The 27,482-nt window shown below is 30.9% G+C and overlaps 1 protein-coding gene across 12 annotated transcripts in view; it reads left to right on the top strand.

The window, feature by feature from the left end:
• Positions 1 to 27,482, top strand: part of TfAP-2 (transcription factor AP-2) — a 416,024-nt gene that overhangs the window by 301,141 nt on the left and 87,401 nt on the right. For 11 of the 12 annotated variants that reach the window (XR_001095047.2, XM_076538529.1, XM_076538526.1 and 8 more), the window contains one exon: positions 9,361 to 9,738. Coding sequence is in view for 11 of the 12 variants with exons in the window: in XM_076538529.1 (XP_076394644.1) it covers positions 9,361 to 9,738 (378 nt within the window). In the remaining variant the exon portion in view is untranslated. Of the gene's footprint in view, positions 1 to 1,629; positions 1,807 to 9,360; positions 9,739 to 27,482 lie in introns of those variants that run through there. The other variant, XM_076538530.1, reaches the window with a different exon arrangement.

Here is a 27,482-nt window from a genome sequence, read left to right on the forward strand (position 1 = left end):
TCTTGAGATCTTGAAGAATCTTGATGATCTTGAAATAACCCTAAAAATTAAAAAATCACACATTAACAGAAAAATACAAAATAACATACGTTATATAAAAAGTACTAAACAACATACATCATACAAAAGATACAAAATAACACATTGTCTACAAAATACAAAAAATTCATCTAGACCAATATTTTTAAAATAGTTGAAACGCAAACATATCTCGTGACAATAAATGAACCCCACTTTCAAAATGAACGGCACAAATGATTGTCGACGTACATGTTTCCCCCTTTCCATCATAATCTGCATAATTCTTGATTTCATAAATCGCTTTCTTCGCTTCGATCAATCTAATCAAGCAACGTGTTGGCCTGGAAACGGATCGACTCTCCGGGAACGTATTTTTTTTTGCGCTTTGAAAGGGCACGGTTCAGAGAGTAACAAGTATTTTGCTGTTAGTATGAAATTAGTGATTAATTGAACACTTTATCCTTTCTGATTTATTCCTCGTTTGATCGCATCTGTGTTGCGGTGTAGGTTAAACAGCGAAAAACACTACCACTCTTGTTGCGGTTTCTTATTGTGTTACGGCTCTATTACACGATCGTAGAAAGTTTATATAACGAAATGGATAAATTAATGTACAGGGTATATTTTATGAATGACATTTGTAAATGATAAGCTGCTATCAAATCCAATTACAAAGTTTTAGTAAATGAATATAATTATCTCTCTCTAGTGTCAACATTTTAATTGACGTGTCATTTATTCTTGCAGGATATATTTTTCAGCGATTATTTATATAAAGCGATGTTATGTAATTGAGAGTGATTTTATTAAGTATTTTCAGCATGTTCAAATGTAGCTGCAAGTGTGTAATAATTATAAAAAGTATATCATAACAGCAGAACAGTAAAATAATAAAGTATTGAAGGAGCAAAATATGAATATAATTATGGTTCTCTCTGGTGTCAACATTTTAACTGACACGTTATTTATTCTTGCAAGATATATTTTTCAGCGATTATTTATACAGAACCATGTTATATAATTGAGAGTGATTTTATTAAGTATTTTCAGCATATTCAAATGTAGCTGGAAGTGTGTAATAAATATAAAATCTGTATCATAATAGTAAAACAGTAAAATAATATTGTAACAGCAAAATAATAAGCTTGAATATAAGCAAAATAATATTGCATATAATTATAAAATTTTATAGTAAAATTAATAAAATGTTATTATAATAATACAATAGTCCAGCAAATGTTCTGGTAGTATAATAAAACACATAATTCTATCTTCCTGGTTTCTAACATCAGATATTAAAATCAAACAGTTAATAATAAAATTTCCCATGAACCTCCGTCGATAAAATCTCTCATACCACTTCTAAATATCCAAGATCGCAAACTTAATCACCAACACAATAATTCCGAATGAATACTCTACTAAACCAAAAGCGAAAACGAAACCCGTAATGAGGTAATAAAGCCTACTATAAATTAGAGTACTCTTTAATGGGCATTCGTGGCAATGAAAATAACGGTACTCGTTAAGAATGTACGTCGTTAAACGATAACAAATATTTCGTACGAGATAAACCGTACAAAGCGTCTGTTGCAATGGCGTCGTTTCGAAATAGCGATTTGGAAATCGATTTGGAAAGCGACAAAGGTGAATTTTGTCTCGTTACATGCTAATATCGGGCAGATTAAGAGTCACGTGTTTAGCCAAGTGAGAGTTCCCTTCTATAACGGACCTTTCTGTTCAATTTTGGGCCGACGTCGTTAAATGCCGTTACGAGAGGCTACGGTAATCGAATTCTTCTTGTTCCTGTAACGTCACTATTTTACACCCTGAGTAGATGGTTTTTAATCTAGCTTTTTTCATTACTTCTATTTGGGAATTTAAGTGTTTAGAATCAGAGAATGAACATTCAGATTTAATCGAGGTAAATCCCGGTGGTCAAGGAAGCACTCAAGATAATAGCAATTTTTTTATATTTAGACAATGGAAGAATATAAGTATGTTTATTCAACAAAATAAAATTTGTACTTGCAGATGAAATAATAAGAATTTATCTTTCTGGAAGAAAAAGTTTTAAATACAGTTCTAAATTAAAATCCGAAAATGTTCATGTTTTCCAGTAATTAAGCAATGCTCATATTCTGGTCATTGCTGTAAAAAATATTAAAATATTAATATAATTATTTTCTGAATTTAATACAAGGTATTATCTTGTGGAAGGACAACATTTTATTTACAGTAAATCATTTAATCAATTATAGTAAGTCTTTCCCTTGAATTAATTTTGGCGCTTTTCACTGACATCTTTAACGAAGAACCTGTTTCAAAGGCTTTTGTGCACAAACATTCTTTTGTGTATAATCTTCTTTTTTTCCTTTGGTATTCCGGGGAATTTACCGTGACTATGTAACACAAGAAAAATGAATACAGGTATATTACAAAATTTTAGGTTATGTTGATATTATGATGCGGTTCAGTATGAGCGAAATTATATTTCTGCATAGTTTAATTATGAGCAATAACAATACAAAACATATTTGCTTTAATATAATAAATCTAAATGACATTAAGAAATTAATGTAATTAATTCAGTAAAGTTGCTTTGTTTAATAATTCGGTCCGCCCTAAAATCGCATCTGTGCCACGCTAGTACATTCTTTCTACTAATTTAACATTGTGGGTTCATAATTCTATGTTCAAGTTTGCAACATTTATTTTTGCAAATATAAATTTTAAAAGTTCCAAACTCCACTGCTCCTCTGAAGGTAAAAATAGAAAACCAGTGATTTTGATGGATTATTATTCAACGTTCATTTATAAGATATAATTACAATCGATACGAGATAGTTACGCGTGCAAAACCTTGTACCAGAGGAAAAAAGTGGACGTTGGCCCTTTCGAGGCTTATAAAGATGTTCGAGATCGTATCATCGAACAGAAACCTAATGACTAGCACGAGCATAGTGTCGATACAAACCTCCTCTGTTGATATTCAGATAAATCATCGTCTGATACGATCTACCTGAATTAAACTGTATAAATGTCCTATCTAGATGAACCGGATTAAATTTACATCGTATATTTCAAAATTTACTTACTTTGGTTAAACGAAATTCTTTTCGATTATTTTTGTATTGATAATCAAGGAAAAAAATATTTCATTTTACGAAGTCTTTAAACACACAATATTTCGCAACGTTCGTTGATTTGCCTAATTATACAATGTTTTATTCAAATTGAATCGTACATTATGTTAATTGCTTCTTACATTATGTAAATTCAATAAATTTACTTTTCGTTGGTTGATTTACTTCGAAATTGGATCGAAAGGAAGTTTTAATAATAGTATACTTCCTTTCTCTTTGTTTCTACCAATTCTAAGAGCTCTATTTGAACATCTATTCATATTTTCAGATTGAAATGTGCTTAATCACATCTAGGCAATTTGCTTTGATGATCTGGCGATTTACGGGTGATATTTCATACAATCAACGGCTCAGTAATATTCCGATGTAACTAGTATTTCTGTAGAGACACTTGTCCACGCTTTGTGCTACCATAAGCAGCCATGTTTTTGCAAGTCGAGAAGAAAAATGTAAAATAGAATGTTTGATAGAGTTGTGAAGTAATAATGAGACGCAGTTGTCGTTAATGTAAAACAATAAATTCTCTGTTGTTTAATGGATGTTATTGTTTGATTTATAAATTGTGTATTAACCTAACCTAACCTAAACAATAGATCTCTGTTATTTAATTGATATTATTGTTGATTTGTAAATTCTGTATTAATCTAACCTAACCAAACAATAGATTCTCTGCTATATAATTGATATTATGACTTTAAATAACTGTAAATATAAATTTCTGTTATAATTTTCGAAGCTTGAAATGCTAACATCTACTAATTTAGAAATGGTTAAATATACGTATACCTTGAAGAATTGACCCAATTGCAAAACATGTTTACTTACGCAAAAGTTCTACGAACCTATCTTTCTAAATTATCCACTTCATTTTCTACTTAATCATGTAATTAGTCATCCTTCTAAAATAATGTCCGTTAAGTTCGAGAACGAGAGAGTGAAATCTGAGATCTGTAGGCGTAGACATTCCCCATATCTCATCGATACGTCATATTATTCAATGGATTGCGAAATATTTTCAGAATTAATTTTACCTTACACATTTCTGCACTCGAAATTCTAGTTTCTTATATACAATTTTCATATTATTTATTCATTGTGTCTATTAATTCACTTGGAGCAATGTTACAATTATTCATTTGGTTAAATGGTGTTCTTTAATTAATTTTTAAACAGTTTTGAATAATTAGGATCACTTTGTTGATTTCGTTATTATTATTTACATATTTATATTTGAAATAAAGTTCAGGGAAGGTTTTTGATACTATTAATTTATTCAAAACAACGTTATAATTATTCAGTTGTTAAAATAGTGTTTCTTACTTAATTTTTAAATAATTATTCACAACTAATGTCATTATATAGATTTGGTTAGTGTTATTTTTGTTGTACTTACATATTATCGATTTTTAAGGATAATTTTGCTTTTACTAAAACGATTTGTGCTTTTTAATCCAAAATCTAGTCCAATAATAATTACAATAAAATCAATTGTTACTCCACAATTTGAATAATTTTTATTACTAAAATAATTATTGAAAATTGTTACGTGACATCATAAAACCTCCCTCTTTTCATCTTAACCCACTTACTCAATCCTTATTCACAAAAAATCCATAATCCATTCTCAAATCTTTCACAAAACCACAGGCTACAATAATTCAACTAACGGTAAGTGCAGACTGGTTTTTGTAAAGTTAGTATTTAAACGTAAGTATTTTCAGTCTGCTATGTGAATACTTAACGCTGTCGACATCGAACGCTTTGCACAATTACTACTATTTAATTAATATTAACTAGGACTTTAATTTTCCTTGTACATTTTGATTTTGATAGGAAATTGTTTAAAATGTCAACTACTCTGCACTTTCCCCGAAAATGGGGTAAGAGCGTAACTTGAAGTTAAATACTTTAAAACTTTATTTCATGTGCAATGGGGCAAGAGCAGAATTATTAACAAATCTGCTATATAATGCTTTTTACTGCATTATGCAAGTACTCTATACTGCAAACAAGTACTCTTAGCCGAAATATAAAAGGGGATATAGTGAAACAAAACAAGGAAACAAACATACTAAATGGAGAAACTCTCATATTGTAATAAAAATAGCTTGTATTCACATTTGTCCCGTTTACGAACTTACCCCACTTCACCTTATCCTACACTTTCCCGCTTATCGATTTCTCTCAGTCACAAACAATAAGTATTATCCTTGCACTTAGCTTTACTACAATTTTCCTGACAAACCTACACCTATGTACATTCTACCCGTAAGCTGTATTACGTTACTCACCATAAGATTTACATAATATTTATCCGCGTTTATGTTCATCACCCGGTGAACCAGCAATCTGTCCCATATATTCCGTCGTTTATAGTAATGGCAGACCTCCAGCATGATTTTTTTTCAAACGACTCTGAACATTAATCACCGCAATTACTAGCAGTTTTTTAATAGCGGCGAAAGTTGCGTCAATCGTTGGTCGACATGTGTATCGATAACTACGTATCGAGATACTGTTTATTATGGTTGTTACTTTTTATTCTTTCTGCAGCCGGATATAAACTGAAACGTAACAGAGACACATAGTTGATAACGGGAATATGATGTTATGCAGCGGACAAATTTATGTTGGGGAAATGGTCGAATTGAAGATTGTTGCGAATTCGAGTTGGTAATAGATTGCGAATATTTATGTTACGCGTTTTCATAAATACGTTGAGAGGCATTGTTTTATCGTGCAGAATGGATTTCGTGTCTTTTAGGGTTTTAGTTTATGGGAAGATAAAAGTATTTTATTTAGCTTTGTTAGGTATTTCAGATTACTTCATTTCACGTTTTAGAGTATTTCATGCTTCAGAAGTGTCAGTGAATTTCTTATGAAAATATAAGTGAAAAATATCATTTAAAAATGCAACTTCCTTTTGGAGGAAATATTTTGTGCGACTTCCATTCACAGTGATAAATTAATAATAATAACCACCACTCTTGAAAACATATTTTAGATATTTATAATTTTTCATAACGAGTTTGTCTTAATAACTTGAATATTTGCTAATCGTAAATAACAAATATTTAAAGATACTAATATTTGAAAGAAGTAGAATGAAAAGAATATTTATACTTCAGTTATGAATCGCATTGTGTCCGTATTTACATATCGACAGTAGAAACTATTTCACTGACGAAATTAGGTCAACTATGTCCAAATGTCCAGAAGAAAAAGCATTTTCCTTGCCACGAGTGATTATGCATATGTATGAGGCGTTATAGGTTAATTAATTCAGTCGCTTTGAATGCGCTACAAGAATAGTCTATTTAAAAAAGTTTACAAGAAATAATCGCAGGAGCATTTATCATTAGGCTTTCATATGATTCGACATTGCGCATGCTACAAAGTTTACAAAGTTTCAAGTCTGCGAAGTCTGAAAAGCATTTTACAAAAAGTATGTTACAGAATAGTTTCTTAGTATATGGTTCTAATAATGATTTAACAGTGAATAAATATTCAGAAGTTTTGAATAGTAAAATTTGAATAAGCAGATTCACAGGAGAATTAATCTGAATACTAAAACTATTACTCTGCATATTATTAATATGAATACTTCTATTAATCCGAATATTTCTATTAATCTGAATACTTCTATTAATCCGAATATTTCTATTAATCTGAAACCTTCAAGTTAAATTTAATAAGAAAATAGCTGGAAAAGTTTTCAGGATAATAAAAATATAAGACACGTTTGAAAGAAAGTATACGTGTTTAATACGAGAGCCATTTCTCTGTAAATCACTGTGCACATTACGGTCCAAGCGAGAAACTTGTACGAGGCACATAAAGTTCACTAAATAATAAAATTTCACGTTCACACTTGTACGGAACCGGCCACCACCGTCTATGTAAACGAAGATAAATTACAAGGAACGATAATAATCAATCACTGTAAGCTAATCGACTAATTTCGTTCTGCAGTCAACATATTAACACGTTGATTACCACGATAAAAACAGTCGTATATAATACGGCATACTTCGATAAGAATTATTAAGGACACAATTATTCTCCAATTTAAGCTTTCAATTTACTGCCCTGCATCATCAATGTAATTGTAGTGAATTCTTTTTCTCTTCAACACTTTTTTAACGCGTTCGGTTATGGGCAGATGGACACGTTTACCACACACGATGTTTTACCTTCATATTTTTTTATGAAGGCTTCTATAGAATGTATTGTAGTTGATCTGTGAACAAAATATTTTTGATACAGATTTTTACTACAGTTATCTGTTATAGATAGTTTCAAAGTTTAGATCAAACTTTGATGATTTAAATACAAAATTAAAAATTATACTTTGCAATTTGCATACAGTTGTTTACGAAAAATATTCTAACAAAAAATACTTAAAAATATTTCATTTATATTTATATTCTAAAATATATTTTACTCATATTTTAGATCTGTAAAATAATATTTTATGTATTTCAAATATTCTAAATATTATAATTACTTTAAATTACATTGTTATATTTTAATAATATTAATAAGTAGTTATATTGTTATATTTTAATAATATTAATAAGTAGTTATATTGTTATATTTTTTTATCTTTATATTTTAATTTAAAATTTTGTTGTTCCCTTTTTTTATTTTTCTATAATACCACTTTTATGCAATTTTTACACAATATCTGCAATTTTGCAATTTAAAAAAAATGAAATGCATACTTCTTAAAACCGTATTATAATTAAAATAAAATATCGTTTGATTTATGTTCTCAAATCCCAAAAATATAAATGTAAACCTTAAATTACCATTTGGTGATTTATCTAAATTTTCCTACATATCATACACATAAACGCAATATGTTTAATGCATGCCAGGTTTCTATATTGTACACTATTAAGCAACATAGTATCAACGTGAAGTAAATGAGTTTCATTCACAAATAAACGTTAATTCATTACCGCGTCATATGACTTTAAATTCACTTGTAAATGAGATGTAAATTTTTCAAGTACACTTTGCAATGGATATACTCGAATAAAATGTAGAAAATATGGAGTTACGTTAGGCCTCAGTAAACAAAATAATTACGCAACTTTTCACAATAGTTATTCCCGATTTGTGCAAGTTTTACATTTTGCAACAAATGTTTAAGTTTAGCTACAACGACATAAACTGAATTTTATTATTAACGTGTAATTTGATAACTTTTACATAATTCATTAATATTTATAATATCACGTGTTACAAGGTTATTTATATGAAGGTGTCGATCATCCAATATTAAATTTAATTTTATTATCGTATGTATTTTATTTCAGCATAAAATTGATAGAATTTGTTCAAATATGAAATACATTAATAGTTAAAATTAGTAGATATGTACTTTGTTTAATCCTCACCAATATACACACATGTATATCTACGTATTTAAAATTCATTAAATATTAGAGTGCTTCCAGAATTCGATAATAAAATGAAGAATTTTAAAAAATACTTACACATTTACACATCAGTGTCAAATTGAATTGTAAATATTGAAGTAGTACCAAATTAGGCAGGGTTAATTGCTAATATCAAAGAATACGATGATATTGTCTAACTATCATTTTACTTATCTAATGGGTACCGTTTATGCAAAAGAAAGTATAATGTAGAACAGGTGACTTAATACGTTTTGTAGTATTACAATCAATTATAGCAAATAAGACAATATACATAGAGAACGTCGTACTTGAAGAATTCGACCACGCAGGAAGGCAAGTATGCCTTGTGATAAGAAGACTAAATTTGACCTTTTGTCACTTACCCTAGATCCTTCGAACGAATGTATAAACTGTATAAATTGTAGAATTATGTATAAACACGTCTATCAAAAAGTTAACCCCTTCCCGTGTTATTTAACAGATGCGCCAGTCAAAATTAACTATACAGAGCTATAACATTAAAGCAAACAAAGAAAATTAAAATATTGTAACTATTTTATATTCAGGATTCCTTGATGATATAACGTATAGCTGGACCTAAATTTCAAGTTGAAGAGTATTCAAAATTTGAGTAAGGTTTGAGCTGTAAATGCGTCACGAGCAAGACTCGTCAACGTACGATAAAGGGTTAAAAGCTTGAAATGGACAACGGTAAAGTTTTGATCATCGAACATGTAGTAACGAATGCACAATTTTGTTTACAGGACCGTTTAACTGGTCACGGGGGTATTTCCTCGCTGGGCGGTGGAAATTCCTCGCCGTATTCCGGTGCCCATCACCATGGTCACAGAGGCAATGGAAACGGCAGTGGGATGCCCCATCACGGTGGCGCATCTTTGCCCACCGCCTCCGACTTTCAACCACCATATTTTCCACCCCCTTTTCCATCGCACCACCACGCGCCAGCGAGTCCTCAACACCCTGGCCTTGGACAACCGCAACATCTCGATTACCTCGTTGGCGATCCTTACACGCAAACGCTCAACACGTTACATCAACATCACTATAATCACCTGAGCGCTGCTGTCACGGCTGGCCAAAGGAGCGGCGATCTCAGGAGAGACGCTGAGGGCATCCATGTGGTGAGTAATTGTTTCGATGAGTTATTGTTTAACACGTTTGAGAACGCCGCTATTTATCGCCTGCAACCGTTGCAATCGATCTTGCGAAGAAATTAATACTATCAGTCAGCGCTCAGGAAATTATGGCGGTCGGTGCAGTTAAAAATTACCGTAATTATGGAGAAACGGGCACACCTCACGGATTTCGATGATCCTCGTAGCCAAGGACATCATTTCGAACAATTTTTCTCGGGACGATGGGCTTTAATTTTCAAGATATTCGCAAAAATATTCTGAATATGGTAATTATTTGTGGAGGGGCATTTTTATGGCTTTCGAATATTCCCAAGGACATTCCGAACAACTTCTCTTTGTACATATAACTATCGCTTGATTTTGATTTTTAAAATATTAGCAATGATATTTTCAATGTCTTCATTGTTTGTGAAGAGATACTTCACTGATTTTTATGACACTGAAGTATGTTGTCGAGGACATCATTCTGAACTACTTCTCTGTATAAACAACGCTTTTAGTTTAAAAAATATTGGCAAAAATATTTTCAATGTGTTCATTGTTTATGAGGTAGTTTACAGATTTTTAAATATCAAGGTTAAGATTTGGATTATTGTGATTCTTTATGTGTTCAACTCTGGACCGTAGATTCTAAAATATAGGTCAAAAGTTTCAGTTAAATTATTATTATCATATGTATATTATACTATAGTATTTACTACACCATCAATTTGTTTCTTATATCGCCAACATACCTTAAGTAATATACCTCAAGTATACATTTGCCGAATGTAGCGATACTCCTGGAATAACTATTTATTTACGCATTCAGTTCAGCTAAATTCAGTATTGTAACTAGTTTCACCGGAAATGTATTAATTTAGCAGTCAAATTCACTGAAAACCAGTGAGACTAGTTAACTGACTCAATCAATGAATTTTACTCTGATTCAGATTTAGAGGCTGAGTTAAATTAGGTTACGTTTGCCGAACTGAGTGAGACTCCTAAGACGATCTGTATTTGATTGTCTGTTTGTCTTCATTACGCAACAGGCCGTTATTTTGGATCCGTTCACTTGAAATTTTGAAGGTGGAGACACTCTAAATCTTGTATAAATTTTGGCCACAATCGATAATTTTTGACACTCAGAATCGACTGGAACTACATTAAAAGCTTCATAACTCATCGCTGACAATACTTGGTCGTCATTGACGTCGACATGAAATCAACAATAATTCGGTATCGTATTCTATAGTTTCAGACACGTTTAATCATTTGGAACAGCTCTTAAACCTCTACACCTCATTCTTGTTCCATCTACACACTTGCAAGATACTCTAAATTTTATACACACATTTTCATTCGCGTGAAATACCTAATCTGTAGATCTACTAGTTAAGGTACACATAGTAACGACAAAGCTCAACACAAGATCACGCCGGTGATCTTCAGGACACGACCGGTGTATCTTCGCGCGTAAAATTGAAGCGCAGATCCGGTCACGTGCAGATCCTAGCTCATTAGAAAAGCCCTCGGCGTGTTATTTGTAACGTGGACCGCTGGCGGCTCTCAACGGCGAGGCATGTGTAATAACGGGTGGGTATCGATCTATTAGGCGTATCGCGACCAATAAGTCCGGCCGTGACATCGGTGATTGCGATCGTTGATCCCTCGAAGAGCACGCGAGTGGACACGCGCGACATTTGCATTTGCTATGGTTTTGCATACCTGTTCTAATGGAAGGGGCACCTAACCAGGTATTAACGTAACTTTGAAGTACAAGCGACCATGATGCGACTGGCAAAAAGTACCAGCAGGAAGTACAGGGTGAAACGCTTTATTCCCGATCGGATTGATTTTTCTGCTTCGCGGATGAATCGCGGTTTCTTGTTCGTTTCGCCCATTTCTGTTACGCCGTGGTATACGTTCAAATATGCGAGGGTAACCTCGGTTGAGTACCCGGCTTTTTGTTTGTTGAGGTGCTAAGGAACTGTTTGCTTTGGGAACTGTGTGCGAAGAGTCGTTGGTAAATGGATGGACAGTGCATTGCTTTATTCTATAAAGAATATTATAGTCAATAGTATTTTATTTAGAGAATATTATAGTCAATATTCTTTAAATTCGTTGTACGTGAAAATTTTTCTTCGAATTGAATTATTAGATAAATATTTAAACAGAATTTTAGTAAGCATCTTTTCCATACAAATCACCCAAATGTTAGGAACTTATGTTTACTATATAATGCTTGCAGATAAAAGTATTATAATATAGTTTATCTGTTGTTATCATTGTCTTCGTTTCTTTCAAAAATGGATTGCCCCACTTTCAAAAGAAACTCATTTATTGAATACTATCAGACTATCAGATTCAGAGTCAGACTACCAGATTTACAAAAGATACAAAGATGCTGTCAGGATATTTATCTGATCATTTACCTATGTTCACCTAAATTCCTTTGAGAGATTTATTCAATAAATTCGGACTCAACTTCTTATCGTAAACACATAAGCATCCACAGTGTGAAGTACTTAAAACACCACATTAGTGCACCTGTTCATTTTAGATGGGGTTGATAGCTTAAACGTTCATCGTTGATTAGAATCTTCCCAATAAACAAACACAAGCTTCGTATTCTCATATAAAACCTCTGTTAAATTTCACGCTTGTGCCCCAGGTAACTCGACACCGAGCTACCACCTATTGGAGGGGCAACTTTAGACCTCTAATAACGTTCCCGGTAATAGTATTTGCGGTACACCTTACCCCAATAGCTTTTATGAAAATATCACCCTAATTACAGCGTCGGGACGTGCATACACCACACTATGGATTATGTTTTGGGCGGTTTCCAGAGGTGTCGTGTGACGTTCGCGCAAAAAAGACTACGTTCGACACGAAATCCGACACGGCCACGAAGAATACGTTCAGCCTCGAAACTGGGCAGAAGAGAAAAGCGGGTTTGGTTTAAAGCATCTGTCTAGGCCATATGCAGGCTCGTATTGCGAACCGTGTGCTGAAAATTGTTTATTTGCGACGTTTGTAAAACGTGTAAAACGAGCACCACGTGTGCAGTTCAATAACGTGTATATGGCTTTACGTGGTTTCCTATTTTGGCAAGTGGATTTATGTTTAACATGCTTTCAGAGCAATTTTATATGAAAGGACATGTACTTTAAATTGTAATTTATTACTGTGATAATTAAATGAGGTTCATTTATTATTATTGCAAGATAACTTAAATGTATTTATGGACGTTTAATAATCAATTATTTTTCAATTGAAAATAAGGTGGGATAATAAAGTAAGGGTAATAAACTAGTTTATATGTTTTTTTAGCTTGAGTTAGCGTAGATTTTGGCACGATTTCTTAATAATTTTTGTGTCCACCATTTTGACAGAAATGCGCCATTTTGAAGAAATCCACCATTTTGACAAGGAGATATGATGATAATGATGACACGATGTTTATTTCAGTTATTGGTCTCATTGGTCCTTGTTAAATATTGTCTCCAATATCTTAATAAACGAGTGTCAGTAAATAATCTATAAATGGTCAAATAATTTTTATACGAACAAAATCCACTACATTAACGTTAAAAGTAGTGGATTAAAAAATTCGCTGTTCCTCATTAACTAATCTGGAAACGAAGAAATTAACCTAAGAAGAAAATTATACATATATTTATTACAAAGCATAATATGACTGTATAATGCTATATAAGTATGTAAATTTGAAATATAATATTTTAATTGAACGAGGTACAGACGTTTGAATATGCGTTACAGAAGAAATTCCAACAGAAACTCGACTTTAAAATATTTTCTCCTTACAAGATTGCTATATCGATTATTTCAAACGGTACAACCCCTCGTACCCTATTTTGCTCTGCCTAAAGCACATTCTTCAAAGGAGGGTGGCAGATCTCGTACTCAATGAAATCTTACACTGATATAATCTTTCGATTCACGAAACATCGAACAAATCTTTGGAATACATTTATCGTCCAGCTTCGTGATTCGTCGTTTATAAATGTGGGATTTACTTGGATTAAACTGTTATCAATTATTCACAACTGTAATAAAATAGTGGGAGTGAAATAGTTAAAAGAAATGATGAAAGAGACAAGACTAGATTCTTGTATACGAAGTTGCTGATTTTAAGATAACTAAAAATAGCTTACTAGCTTTTGTATAACAAGTGGTCAATTTCATAATAAAGAACATCTCAAAATAATTAACTAGTTTCTTACTAGTTTCTTGTATAACAAGGTGTCAATCTCATAATAAAGAAAACCTCAAAATAATTAAAAATTACTTACTAATTTTTTGTGTACCAAGTGGTCGATTTAAAAATATAGAATGTCTAAAAATAATTAGACATTACTTACTAGTTTTTTGTATAACAAGGTGTCAATCTCATAATGCAGAAAACCTCAAAATAACTAAAAATTACTTACTCGTTTTTTGTATACCAAATGGTCGATTTAAAAATATAGAATGTCTAAAAATAATTAGACATTACTTACTAGTTTCTTGCACACCAAAAGGTCAATTTCATAGTAAAGAAAATTTGAAACTAATTAAAAATTACTTATTAGATTCTTGTATACCAAGTGGTCGATTTAAAAATATGGAATGTTTAAAATTAAACTAGACATTACTTACTTAGATTCTTAGTCTGCATGTATATAGAAATTGCTTAATCGATTCTTGCATACTAAATACCCAAATCAAAAATATAGACAATTAAACATAATTTTATAACTTGACGACATGTAAATTTCAAAATATAGCACATATATATCATTTTTAACTTCGAACTTATTTTTTTGTATCTAACAATGGGTTACATAATTTTATTTTATTTGTTCTATTTCAAAGGATATCTTAAATTACACCATGTATTCATAGAACATTTTATTTATCACAGTTACAAATATATACAATTATACAATTTCTAATTTTATTGTAAATATAAGTTATTATTTAAAAAACTGTCCCGTTTTAAAAGTAAAGAAAATTCTGCATAGCTATGTGATTATCTTGCAGACAGGACTTACTAGAAGACTAGATAGTTACACGTAGGACACAAAGTCTTGAGCTTCGTTCCCAAACTACACGCAGTAATGGCATCTTGCATAGTTGATCATAGTTAAGAAACTTGCTTCTACGACTATGCGTCGACTATACCACCCTTCGAGGTTTCTGTTCGGTATCTTCGCCACCAATATAGAGGACAACGATGTGGGAACGTACTTGGAAACTTTAAAGAGGACAAATCGATTGAAATCACCTTAACAATTCCAATACACAAAGACATCGTTGCACGAAATTATCAAAATTTACAAGTTACGAAATTCATTGTCAAAATTTATTGTACTGTTGTTGTTACAAAAATTAGTTATTGCTGTGAAGATTCATTGTATGTTGTGAAATAATGAAATTGTGATACTTCAAGATATAAGAAATTGTTAACTTAATTGACTAAATATTTCTTTTAATCTTTGTATACTGTATAAATTTTTATTTTGTCATTTTGTAGTTTCAAATTTTACAAATTTCATTTTCCTAAATTTTGCAAATTTTACAAATTTCATTGTCCTAAATTTTGCAAATTTTACGAATGTTATTTTCCTACATTTTGTAAATTTTACAAATTTCATTTTTCTTAATTTTGCAAATTTTACAAATATCATTTTTTTTAATTTTGCAAATTTCATCTTCCAAAAATTTCACAAATTTTCCCATCTAAATTTGACCAATATTATTTTGACATCTTTCTAAATTTGACAAATTTTATTTTTCGCAAATTTTGTGAATTTTATCTTCCAAAATCTCATCATCTTAAATTTCACTAATATTATCTTGCTAACTTTGACAAATGCATCCTAAAGACAAACTTCATTTTGCTATATTTGACAAACTTAATCTTCCTAAATTTGACAAACTTAATCTTCCTAAATTTGACAAACTTAATCTTCCCCAATTTACTAAATTTCCTTCTCCATTTCATAAACTTCATCTCCCAAAATCGTACAAACATATCAATCAATACATTCTAAAATTAAAAATTGATTATCCATACATCAATAAAAAGCTTTCGTTAATCTCGAAAATCATATACGTATTTAATTCGATCGGCTTGAAAATAGACCACCCCTCGACGTCTCGTTCATTGCCCTTCGCCGAGTAATTTACTTATTAAATTTTCGGCTGACCTTTGGCATTCCTTCAGGGTGGATGCCAGAGACGTTTACTTTGACGGAAATATGCTAAGCGTCGTGATGCTTAAGATGGTGTTAGAAATACGTAAAAGGGGTAAACAGTTTCCCTTGCCAGCTAGCTAAGTCGCTTTATGTTCTACTAAAAATGTTGGTTTGATACACCTGGTATATGATGTTGAATCAACGCGACATGGCAATATTTGATCGGCGTGTAATCGGTAATGATAGATCTTGGAGCGAAATGGTTATTAATCGGTGTTCCAGGTGCTGCTGGCTGATGTTACATGCAGCTTCGAATTTAACAATAATGCGATATTTTGTAATGGGACTATTTAATAAATAAATAGGAGAAGTATTTTATTATTCAGGGAATCGAATGGATAATTGCTATAAGCGATAAGATTTATTAATTCATGATTGAGATACAGAGTCATAAGATGTCTTGATATGTAATTTGTTATGAAAATTTTATTCGCATCTTATGAAAAGTAATTGTAAGTAGAAATTGAAATATACAAATTATATAAATATATACAAATTTATGAATTAAATCTTAAAAGTAAATAAATTGGGATTTAAGAGTATTTCATAACCTTTGGACATTAAGCTATTTTTTAGGGAACTTTTATTTAAAAAAGATTAATGTTCTCTATTATTTAATTAAACCAAAAATAATATTAATTGTTTCTATATTTGAGCTTTATATTAATTTTATATTAGTTTGATGTAAATTATAGATTTACTTATATGTATAATATTAATATTATTGAGATCCAGAGTTTATCCATTAATATTTGGAGGTTGATCTTCAACTTCAGTTCATTTAATATTAAATTGTCCAGTTGCTCCATCAATTTATTTTGAAGTAATATGATTTTGAATATCATTTGTAACAATTATTTTTACTAAAAGAATAAATCGGTTTACACGAACACAGGTTACTGTTGCAATATTAAAAAAAAATCTACTAAAACAGAATCATCCACAGCATAACATTATTTCCACTTGATAGCATCACATTAAACTATATATTCTTCAAACCCTTTCTTTTTCTTCCAAATTTGCTTTCATCGATATACCATATTCAACCATATCATGTGCACCATACTCAACAATTTAGCATTTATCATTGCCTTCTCGCGTGTAATACCGGCATGAAAACCGTAAACGTTTACGAAAAAGAGGAACGAAATGACTACGCTTTTGAAAAAGAGACGACAATGCCAATAATCAGCCAAGTGGTTCGACCGATTCCAATAGCTTTATCCTTGAAAACGAGAAGTCTCGTGCTTTCTGGTAGCCTACCCTATGCGTTTCATACTGAATTATAGTATCTTGTCTGGGTCCCTTCACGATCCCACATTTATACTCGAGAGAGTACAATTTGTGACGTCTCTACTAAAGGGATATTAGATTCAGAAAATCTGCGCCATTGTTGAACGCTTTTCTTATCAGAAAGAGTTAAAACCAGAGGCATTTTGATAAAAAATATTTCACGTACCGATGTACCAACGCAAATATTTGTAACGTTTAGAATTACGTACTTGAAAGTTACTGGACCTTTTTGAATATTTGAAAAAGACATGCCTAGTTAACCCCTAACCTACAAGTTTTTCGGCAGTCAGGCAGAGCTACCTAATTATTACTGCAGCGTTAAGATGAATAAAGAACGTTTGAAATGTTAGGTATATTTTGGATTTCGCGATCTTCAATTATGCAAATTTGGTATCGAACTCGAAGCTCGATCTTTATGCAAATACGGTTTATGTTTGTCACATGTGAACTGTAACGCGTGTCACGAGTCTGACTGGATGTTATAAGCCAAGGGGTTAACGTTTACGAGAAAATATGGAGCTATTAATTTTTTCATAAAAGAGTAACGTGTACTTTATGAAACACAATTTCTGGGATAGGAATATAAATTAAGGTCTGCTGTAAGAGTATTATTAGACAGAATAGAAGTATCGTTAATTTTATGTATCATCTTGTGCATTAATATATGAAATTTGTTGGTTATTTATTTAAAAGCAAGAAGGTATTTACATTCAGAATTACACCACTAATTAGAATAATGTAGAAAATGTACTAACATGATTAATAACATTAGCTGAAGTCATTGGCGTCATCTTCTTGTACATTAATATTTTATATATTTATTTTATTAATATTTTATAATTTATTTTTTATTTTTAAATTTGCAGACATTTTAGTTATTATAAATTTAAATTTGAAGACAACTTAATTATTATACATTTAAATTTGAAGACAATTTTATGACTATAAATTTAAATTTGAAGACAATTTGATTATTATAAATTCCAATCTAAAATTGATTTAATTACCATAATGCTAATTCTATTATAAATACTCCACAAAAAACTGAAACTAACTCTCTGAAATGATTTGCTAATAGCAATCCAAGTCAACAAAGTAGAAAAAAACCGAAGGAAGTCACTTCTTGAAAGCACTTTGCATTTATAATTAAGCTCAATATTTGCTGATGTTGTTCAAAACTGTTCTTCGCTCTTTTATAGATTACGTAATGCTTTCTTTATAGATACGCATTTTTAGCTGCGCTATTAAAAAGGAACTTGTAAAGTGGATAACGTCTTAAGTAAACTGTACTTTCCTTCGTTTTAAATGTGTACACGTTTTTTTTCTTCGCCCAAAACCAATGAAAACATTATCTACGAGACTTCTTGATATTCTGTCAACAGAATTTGTAGCGGCACTTTTTTTAGAAGTCACAAGATCCTAATAGCTGTACATACGCTAAAATTTGGATGCATGTAATTCGCATAATAATTCAATAGCACTATACCATTGACATTTTTACTTAAAGTTCATTCACCAGTATATGAATACTTAAGAAGGATCAATTGATTTTTTTTTAGGGAAGTAAGATGTATGTACAGAGGAGATATGAAGATTGATGAAAGTTGAAGAATGAGGTTATTTCGGTTTAATGATGACTTCATTTATGATAATTTAAATTTTTAGGAATCTGAGAAATTCCTCAGAATAGAAATTCACAAATCTTGGAATTAGGAAACTAGTAATTTTGGGAAATTTAGGAATTTGGAAAATTTCGAAATTCGCATCTTTTTGCAATTTGGGGATTCTTTAAATTTGGGGATTTTGGAATTTGGCAATTTTGGAATTTGGGGAATTTGGGATTTGGAGAATTTAGAATTTGGGGAATATGGAATTTGGGGAACTTAGAATTTGGGGAATTTAGCATTTGGGGAATTTAGAATTTGGGGAATTTAGGGAATTTGGGGATTTTGGAATTTGGAATTTGAGGATTTTGGAATTTCAGGATTTAGGAATTTGGCAATTTTTGAATTTGGGGAATTTGGAATTTGAGGAATTTGGAATTTGGGGAATTTGGAATTTGGGGAATTTGGAATTTGGGGAATTTAGAATTTTGGGGAATTTGGAATTTGGGGATTTTGAAATTTAAGGATTTTAGAATTTAGGGAATTTGGAATTTGGGGAATTTGGAATTTGGGGAATTTGGAATTTTTAAAATTGAGAACTTTCGAATTTAAGAAGCTTGGAATTTAATAATTTTGAAGTTTTCGAATTTGATAAATTAGGAATTTGAAAATGGAGAAGTGTTTTAAATTTAAAAATTCCAAAATTTGACAATTTCAGGATTTTGTAATTAGAAAATTAAGAAATTGTTGACTTAATAATTCTGTAAGTCGTTAAGGTTTCTAAAATTACAAAATTCAAGAATCTTTGAAATTTCAAAATTTAGGAATTGGAATAAGAATTTTTAATCTTATAAATTACAGAAATTTGGCACTGTGTAAACTTTATTCATAAAATTGATGAATTATATATTTTGAATTTTCAACCTCAATGAATTTGAAAATTTAAGAATTTGTCAGGTTAATAAGTTTATAAACGACATCATAGCAAATTGTAAATTTGACAATTTCCGTAATTTAAGAACTTAAAGATTCGAGATTAAAAAAAAGTAGGAAATAGAAAATTTGCAGAGTCACGTATCTAATAATCGTACAAGAAGGAATTACAACTGGAATGAACTGTGATAGCCACGGTCTCCATAATCCGATTTATCAGTATCGATAGCCACAAATACCAATCATCGTGACTTTACCTCGCCGCGCCGTTTAACGAGAGAAAGGCGATCACATTTCATCTCATTAGTCGACTGGCATGGTTACATCAATTTATAACCAAGGCGACCAACGATAGATACTAGTAGCCGGCACGCCGTTAATTAGCGCTGTTTCCATTTCTTTGCTCGTGTGAAAGCCGGACTTTCAGACTTTAACCCTTGGAAGGCCGTGATTGGATCTATTAAGACTCACATTTTTAAGAAAAACCAGGAAAAATTGTATGTTCATACGTATAAATTGTAACGATAATAATACTCGCAAGTAATAAAGTACAGAGAATATCAACAACAATTTAGAAAACAGAGAAGTGAAAAGTGCTGTATGTTAGAGCTGATAGTCAATGTATACATGTGTCAAATGTATTTATGAATATACAGGGTGTCTCAGTATTTTAATATCAAATTTTGTGAACATACTTTTCGTCAAAATAAAAGAGGAATACTATGTCGTCATAAGCTTTTAAACTTTTTACTGAAAAATTATATAATAACAAAAATATGAAATGATATACTGCTTTGTTGTTGGATATTGTACAGGGTGTTTCAATTTTGTCTGTATAACTTTGCTAAATTTTCTGTAAATAAAAATGAGAAAAATGTTTGTATAAATATAGACTCTTGAGTACATTATTAAAAGTTATCTAAAAAAAAAATGAAAAATAATTGTTCGTATTTAGCAGCAGGAGAAAATCAGCCATTATCATTTCGTATATTCTTCATGATTTTTAAAGAAAATATTTAAGAGCGTATATCTATATAATATTTTTTAAGAACTTATAATTTGGAAACTAAAATATTCTTTATAAAATTAGTACCAAGATTAATAACATTAGTATTGAGTTTTTGTTAGTATTAGTTATAAGAATCCAAAAATCCATTTTTCTTTACGCATCTAAGGAAGAATCATTCAACGAAGGGTTCAGATAGCTAGAATAACATAAACCTTTTGTGTGTTTTATTTATTATTAAAAAATGTAATAATAAAAAGTCTATATGTACTGTATTTGTATTTTAGACTCACCACTTTATGTACCACGTCAAAATTGCATTACATCCTTTCAATCACTAATTTATTTCTACATCACTTTTGACATTCAGCTCTACAAGTACATCTGATACCATCCCGACAAAGTTAATATACGTCTGCAGTATTTTGTTAATATCCGTAATAGAAAATAGAAACTTTCCAAGCCACTCATATACACAAGTATTCGTACAGTTCAATCGTAAGTTATCGATCACATCAGATTCATTAGACAGATTCTTCTAATCGAATACGAGACGTCCAGCGGGATTCGCGATGATAAATGAACGAAATAACCTCTGCCCGTTGTATTTTTCCCCATTAAATGGTGAGCTTTATTCAACTTGACACGGGTGCAAAAATAATTTGCCACTCTCGCGTATTAATGTCACTGTCATGTGAAAGCACGTAGATGCTGCAGTTGGAAACTAGCTAGAGGGAAAGTAGTTTATGATTCCTAACATACGAGGCTTAAATACACGATGACTATTAATTTGTAACAACGCTTATCACAGGTGTAATCTTTGCTGTGGACAAAAATTATTAGTGGTCGAACGATTGGGTAATTTTACTGCAAATTTAAAAGGGAAAGAGGTAATTGCAATTTCTTTATATTTTGTTAAAATTATAACTAAACTCTTTTATCGGGGTAAACACATGAAATAATCTATACTCGTAAAAGAAAAATATTCTTATCCATCCAGAAGATCAAATGCAAATTCTGAACATAGCTTCTTGTTCTTAATCACCAGCTAATTTCAAATACTGCACAAGGAGATAATAAAATTAACTTCTGGTTAAATTATGCTTCATAAAGTACACGTTACTCTTTTAAGAAAAAATTAACAGCTCCATATTTTCTCGCAAACGTTAACCCCTTGGCTTATAACATCCAGTCAGTCTCGTAACGCGCGTTACAGTTCACATGTGACAAACATAAACCGTATTTGCATAAAGATCGAGCTTCGAGTTCGATACCAAATTTGCATAATTGAAGATCGCGAAATTCAAAATATACCTAACATTTCAACGTTCTTTATTCATCTTAACGCTGCAGTAATAATTAGGTAGCTCTGCCTGACTGCCGAAAAACTTTTAGGTTAGGGGTTAACTAGGCATGTCTTTTTCAAATATTCAAAAAGGTCCAGTAACTTTCAAGTACGTAATTCTTAACGTTACAAATATTTGCGTTTGTACAACGGTACGTGAAATATTTTTTATCAAAATGCCTCTGGTTTTAACTCTTTCTGATAAGAAAAGCGTTCAACAATGGCGAAGATTTTCTGAATCTAATATCCCTTTAGTAGAGACGTCACAAATTGTACTCTCTTGTTAAATGTGAGATCGCGAAGGTATCCAGACAAGATACTATTTAGTATAAAACGCTTAGGTTAGGCTACCAGAAAGCGCGAAACTTCTCATTTTTCATATAATTCAATATAATTCCGGATAATTCAGTATAAAATAAGCTTAACACAAAAATTTTTGGAGATCCAACTCTGAACCCTCGAATCCTCATAGCTTTAGCCTTGATATTTCCATGATTTCCATCGCAGTTTAGAACGTATCGTGGCGATCTAGAATAGTCATAACGGAGAAAACGATTACAATAGAACGAACAATCTGGCAAGGAAATCGGAGAAACGTGCACAGAGATTTCTTCTCGATGCAGGAACCTCTCGTGGTTCGCATAGGAAAGATATATGACAATAATGGCAAGGGCTCGTAATACAACCGTATTTGTGACACGACCGACTTGCGGTCTGGATAAAATCTCCAGTTTTTCAAGTGGGATGTGATTAAGATTCCATACGTATATATGTCTACCTCTCGTGTATCAATTCCGAGAAGACCGTCTTCGTTCTTTTTCTTTCCACGCGCAGTTTCTTACATAAGATTCGAGTGCACCGCTCGCGTGTCTATAAATCGACGCGATAATTGAAATCATACATTTTCATTGAAAATAATCGACACGTGTTGATACTTCAACACGAATTTTTGGTCAAACTTTGCTGTACAAATTTTAACTGTACAAGTTTGTCATTGTTTCTTAGAAAATTACTTTTAAAAGTTCTTCAAAATATTTGCACGATGTGAAGTTAGTGCAAATAGAAAAATTAAAATTCTTGTTCAAAAATTCAAGATGATAAAATCAAGATGGTAAACTTGCTTTAAAATGGTAAAATGATTAACGAAACATATCACATGACAGTAAAACACATTTATGCAATAAGTCAAAATGTTCAATAGATTAAATAGTAAACAAGTTAAAATTTATTAAATAGTATTTGTATAATTTGTACAGTACTGCAGCACAGATATTCAATTCACAGTGACATTTAAATATTTACAAAGATCACTGCTGCTCTTTTAAGCCGTATCTTAACAGATTGTATATCACCAATTATAAAATTAATTTTTCCGTTTATTCTTTTTTTATGCATAAACAGGCAATGCGGTTTACGTAAGCACTTGTAGTACCGGATTTGCAGAACTTTTAATTGCTTTTAATAAACGACATTAACTCTGCATTCACATTTGCATACGCTACGCCAGTCAAAACTTTATTTATGTGTATACACTTTGATTAAATTAACTCGATATTACATGGGCATATTTATGGTTAATTGCGATTTACTCGGATAAAAGTCACAAGCAAGATGTCGTAATATTGTTAACGCGGTGGTCGCCACGATGAGAACGAGCATTGACGTAAGTAGGTTTCCTATCTGGAGTAGGTACCTTTATGTTTCTGTGGTATATTTTCCCCTGGGGAAATTATTGATAATATTCGTGCAAACTAGTGGATATTAATAAATTAAATATTTTTGAAGTTTCAAATTCGAGGTTTAGAAATATTCTAATTTAGATATCAATTTTTTCCGATGTTCAAAAGCAAGTTTGCAAATTCCTGGATTTTCTAATTTCGTTTTGCAAATTTTCATATTTCTGACTTTGCAAACTTTCTGATTGTTAAATATTTATATTATGATATTATATTTTTGTAGTGAATTCTTGAATTTTCACATTCTTACAATATTAAAGTTTGCAAATTCTCACAGTATAAAAGTTAAATTCTTAAATCACCAATTTTTCAATTTCTGAATTTCTCAGAGTTCCATATTTTCAAGTTTTCGAATTTTTAAACATACAAATTTTCACACTGAGATTTCTTCATTTTCCGAACTCTAAAATCATTGACTTCCCAAGTGATTAAATTTTGAAATTCTCAATTTCTTTAATTTACAAATCTCTAAATTTCCAAACTTCCAAATCCTTAATTTTCATAATGAAGTTTTTAAATGGTAAATTACAGTATTTGACTTCGTACTTCAGTTCACTTACAGTTATTGCCTAAGTGACCGCCATTACCCTCTTTTACTCTAGTGAATGTCAGACGTTGAATGAGTATAGTCACATATACCGGGTGTTACCGAGCACCATGTATTATGTTTTGTATTTTAAATTTGTCTCTCTGTCTCCTACAATATGGTAAAAAGAAGAATATGTTCACATTCATAAACCTCCGCCAGACATAATAAGACTCCTGGGACGACTCGATCTGCATTTATTCGTTTGTTTGTCTGTAAGTTTGTCTCAATTTTGTGTCTTTTCACTTGAAATTTCAAGAGTAGTCTCATGAGACACCTTAAATTTGATGTATAGGTTTTGGCGGCGATCTGACGACAGGAACGTCATCGTCGATCGTCGTCGAATCGATAAAAAACCATGTTTTGGTATCGTTTCCATAATTTTTGAAACATAGAACCGTCTGGTACCACGTTAAAAGCTCTATAACTCATCATTAACGACAATACTTGGTCCTCATTAACGTCACTCCCCATGAAATCAACAATAATCTTCGGTATCGTTTTCGATAGTTTCAGACACGTTTAATCGATTGAACTTTAAAATCTCTACATTTAATTCTTGTTGCACCTACATACAGTAGGTTCTTCAAATTTTAAATACATATTAGAATTCGCGTGAGACACCAGGTCCGTAGACCTACTATACTGTAGTCGTATAGTTGTATACGCATAGTCACCTTCAGTAACGAAAGGCATCAGAAGTGAACCGAAGTGATCGTCTTTGAAGTATGTAGTTCTCTTGGGAAACAATATACCGATAGAGATGTCTTTTTCCACTCCTTGATACATGTTGGTAGCGTCTTTATCCATAGAGCGTTCACTTGATCGGTCATGGCCTTTCGAATGTTTTCAATTGTATGAAAATGATGACCTACAAAATTTGTATTACCAGAATTATCAGCGTTGAATGTGTATTTAGTTTCGTCATGTTGAGGGGTAATATGGCGCGACATTTGAAAGGACGGTTTACTTGTTGGTAGAATTAATTTGATAGAAGGTTAATCAATTTGACGGGGACTGTTATCAGAATTAACTTGATGTAAGTTTAATTAATTTGATAGAGACTAGTAGAGATTAGTATTAATTTTACTTATGGCTACTCAATTCAATAAAAGGGCATTTGGATATTTATTGAGGTAATAAATAACCAGAGAGAAATTTTTACATTTCAAAGTACAAAAATTATAAATTTGAAAATGTATTAGTTTCCAACATACAGAGTTGTTAAATTAAATACTCTGTTAAATTAATAACAGTTGTTAAATTTTGAAGAATAAAAATTCTAATTTGCTAACTTTGGAAATATACAAACATTTTACTAGTACAACTACAAATTTAAAATTGTTAAATTTTATAGTATAAAAATTATAAATTATTAAATTGAAAAATTTTAAATTTTCAAATGTAGAAATTTAAAACTTTCAAATAGTGAGTTATTAATAAAAAACCCCTCATTGCACAATATTGCAAACATGCTACATAAAATAATCCAATATCAATATTTTTTACTTTCTGAAACCTAAATGAATTGCAAATTTAATTAATAAAAACATTTATTATTTCTTATGATTACAAAACTTCTTGAACCCATCAAAAACATGTAATTTGCAAATTACATCAGTCTTATAAAAAAATATTTACTGTGCATTATTGTTCATTATTATTCAAAAATACATCAAAGCTGATTAAATCACTTAACAAAGGATTAATTCTGTCAGCAACAATATCCCCACAAATAATCATTATGAATCAGCAAATGGAATTTCATATGCGAGTACGTGTCATGATTCAACTATTAACTGCAACGTCTTACTAGGAAAGTAATCATACGTTAATTATTACTCAAATGTTTCCATTAATCGATCTCCTTCGGAAAGTTTTTGCAGCTACAATCATCTCAAATGAAAATGATCCAGATTCGTTTTCATTTTATTCTATATTAATATGCTTTTCTTTGCGTCAATTATAGATATTATTCAGAGCACATAGTTAATATTCAAACTGATATGTTTATTTTATGCAGTATTCTAATAACACGTGTGCTGGTATAACGTTTGTTAGCATAGTAATCACTGTATCGATTAGATTTGTAGAATTGTGCAAATGAGAGTGAAGAACTTGACAAGTAGCGTGCTATTACAATAAGCAACAGCAAGTCATCGGTATTGGATGTATGCTATATATAAATATTTCTGCATTTATATCAATGAAGCTTAGGCGAAGGAATTCCTGTTATGATCAACATTGTTATTTGTAATTGTCACTGCAAAATCAAACTTGTTGACACTTTCAGTGTTAACTACTTCAGTTTTTCAACTCTTCAATTTTTCAACTTTTCAATTTTTCGATTCTTCGATTTTTTGATTTTTCGATTTTTCGATTTTTCGATTTTTCGATTTTTCGATTTTTCGATTTTTCAATTTTTCAATTTTTCAATTTTTCAATTTTTCAATTTTTCAATTTTTCAATTTTTCAATTTTTCAATTTTTCAATTTTTCAATTTTTCAATTTTTCAATTTTTCAATTTTTCAATTTTTCAATTTTTCAATTTTTCAATTTTTCAATTTTTCAATTTTTCAATTTTTCAATTTTTCCATTCTTCCATTCTTCCATTCTTCAATTCTTCCATTCTTCAATTCTTTCATTCTTCAATTTTTCAATTTCTCAATTTCTCAATTTTACAATTCTTCAATTCTTCAATTTTACAATTTTACAACTTTTACATTTCTATATTACCAAATTTCGACATCTCCAAGTTTCTAACTTTTTACATTTCCACATTTTCAAATATCCACATTTTTTAGTTTCTTGTAAATTTTCCAAATTTCCAAATTTTCACATTCCCCCATTTCCACTTTATCAAATGTCTACAATTCCCGAATCATCAAATTTCTAAATTATCAAATTTACAAATGTTCATCTTCAAAAATTTGAAGACTTGTAACTGGAGCAGAAGTAACATAATTTTTCTGTGACTTTCA

The sequence above is a fragment of the Megachile rotundata genome, chromosome 12, assembly GCF_050947335.1.
Source record: "Megachile rotundata isolate GNS110a chromosome 12, iyMegRotu1, whole genome shotgun sequence".
NCBI lineage: Eukaryota > Metazoa > Arthropoda > Insecta > Hymenoptera > Megachilidae > Megachile > Megachile rotundata.